Genomic DNA, 1,952 nt, shown 5'->3' with positions numbered 1-1,952 from the left:
TATAAATGGTTACTGTTTTAATAGCATTTGTCACTACTGTGTGTTGCTTTAGGTATATTTACTGGGCTGATTGATCTTTTGGAGCCATTAGGAGTAGATCTTCCTCCACAGTTGCTCCATCATCGACAGAATGAGGCAGAGAGAAGGAGGAGAAAACGTATGCTACAAGACGACGCCCCAAAAGTCGATTATCATAAAAAGTAAGTATAAAATTGCTTTATTGTTGTATAGACTTGCTCTTTCTAGGGAATCCTTGCTTAGTCTTATTCAAAGCAGTAGCAAGTGGAAACACTAATCGTTTCAATATTAATCATAATTCTGATGAAATCATAAAGTGTCTATTTCATTCCCAACAATTGTTCTACTTCTATCATGATTTTATATAACTGTATGTCAATCTTTTTTCTTTCTCTATTGCTCCTTTATCAGCTCTACTCTCAGTGTCTCTCAGCTATAAGAGTGTGACCTTGTTACTGTTCTGTGTCACCTCTTCACACGAATCTGATTTGGCGGGGCTTAGCGGCGATCACGCGAGTTTGGCGGGTAAATTCTAAAGTGCTAATTGTCGTAGTAGTTTTATAGACAGTCACCGTCTCACCATTTTTAATAGTAGCCTAGCTCTGACCCTCCTTTTCACTCGCTCTCTCTCTCCTGCCTTCGATATAACATGAATTCAGCAGCTACTAATATCGTCGTTACAGCTCCAAGCCTGTCTCCAGTCGGGACCTTTCCACACTTGACCTTTAAGTATTCTCCAGCCCCGGGAACTCTCCATCATTCTCCCATCGCCGCTGGCTATCATTTCTCTCCTTACTCCTTCCCTCCTATCTACCTGGACACCAAGCCAGACTCCTTTAGCCCTGTCTTCCTACAGCAGCAACCCACCAATGGAGGGAGTTCTTCTGACGAGGAGAAGCAGCAAAATGGCAGTACCCCTGACCTCATCGCTACTCCTCCAGCGCTTGCAGTTGGACCTGCCATTTATGCACCTTCTTCAGCTCCCGTCCCTCCTCCTCCTTCTGCTACTGATAAACCAGCTAAACACAAGGAGCAACTCGTTCCTTCAGCCGTCCTAACGGAGAATCAGCTCTGGAAAGCTTTTGATACTGCTGGGAACGAGATGATAGTGACTAAGCCAGGAAGGTATAGTCTATGGACCCTGATGTATTTTTGGGGAAAATATTATAGCAATTTGTGTTTTTTGAATGTTTTCAAATGCATGTAGCACCTTTTCTATTCAAAAAATCATGCCAATAGTGTTTATTGATTTGACAACTCACTGTAATGTCCTGTTAACAATCCGTCATATCTCAGTTACAACAGTATAACATTAATTTTTTTGTTGATTTTTAGGCGTCTCTTTCCAACCATCTTAGTAACAGTCAGTGGTCTTGTCCCCACTATCCAGTACTCTATCATGGTTCGTTTTGTGTCTGCCGATAAATATAGACACAAATACATCACTGGTCAATGGACTGCGGTCGGTGAGTCTGACATCATTCATGATGAGTCCAAGATGCTCTTCATTCATCCGTCCTCACCTTGCTATGGAGAGATGTGGATCAAGAAACCGATTAGTTTCAAATCCATTAAGATCACTCATCACAGCGAAAGTCAAAATGGCAATGTAAGACATTTATAATAGTGTGCATTGAACTGGGTTGTGCATGCATGGGTTTATGGGGAAATATGATTACTTCAAGTCAAGTGCATGCAGTTAACTTGAATATAGCCTAATTGGTATTGTGTTCCAATTAGCACCATCACTTTGATTTTGATACATAAACTTTTGCTTTTTATTTTTGTTGACTTTGTCTTTGTAAAGTTGTTGTTATTATTATTGTTATTATTATAATTCCATCTCTCAAGTGAATCTATTAATAATGATACTTTATCTTATTTTATTCTCTTTAGATTCTGCTCCACACTATGCATAAGTACAGGATTGAGGT

General features: G+C 40.0%; 1 protein-coding gene and 1 long non-coding RNA gene across 2 annotated transcripts; both read left to right on the top strand.

Moving 5' to 3' along the window:
• Positions 1 to 19: 19 nt before the first annotated feature.
• On the top strand, positions 20 to 434 carry LOC105315557 (uncharacterized). Its single transcript, XR_002189462.1, has 2 exons — positions 20 to 200; positions 247 to 434. It is a non-coding gene; the product is annotated as an uncharacterized LOC105315557 (long non-coding RNA).
• A 135-nt stretch (positions 435 to 569) lies between these two features.
• On the top strand, positions 570 to 1,947 carry LOC100636386 (T-box transcription factor TBX6; the record flags this gene model as incomplete). The annotated part of the gene is made up of 3 exons (XM_003391352.3): positions 570 to 1,143; positions 1,354 to 1,627; positions 1,915 to 1,947. Coding segments are annotated over exons 1-3 (783 nt in total), but the record flags the coding sequence as incomplete, so codon positions are not given.
• Positions 1,948 to 1,952: the final 5 nt, after the last annotated feature.

Source organism: Amphimedon queenslandica, unplaced genomic scaffold (genome assembly GCF_000090795.2).
Source record: "Amphimedon queenslandica unplaced genomic scaffold, v1.1 AMPQUscaffold_9618, whole genome shotgun sequence".
NCBI lineage: Eukaryota > Metazoa > Porifera > Demospongiae > Haplosclerida > Niphatidae > Amphimedon > Amphimedon queenslandica.
Note: the sequence above shows the minus strand (reverse complement) of the source record. Positions and strands in the feature narration are given on the sequence as shown.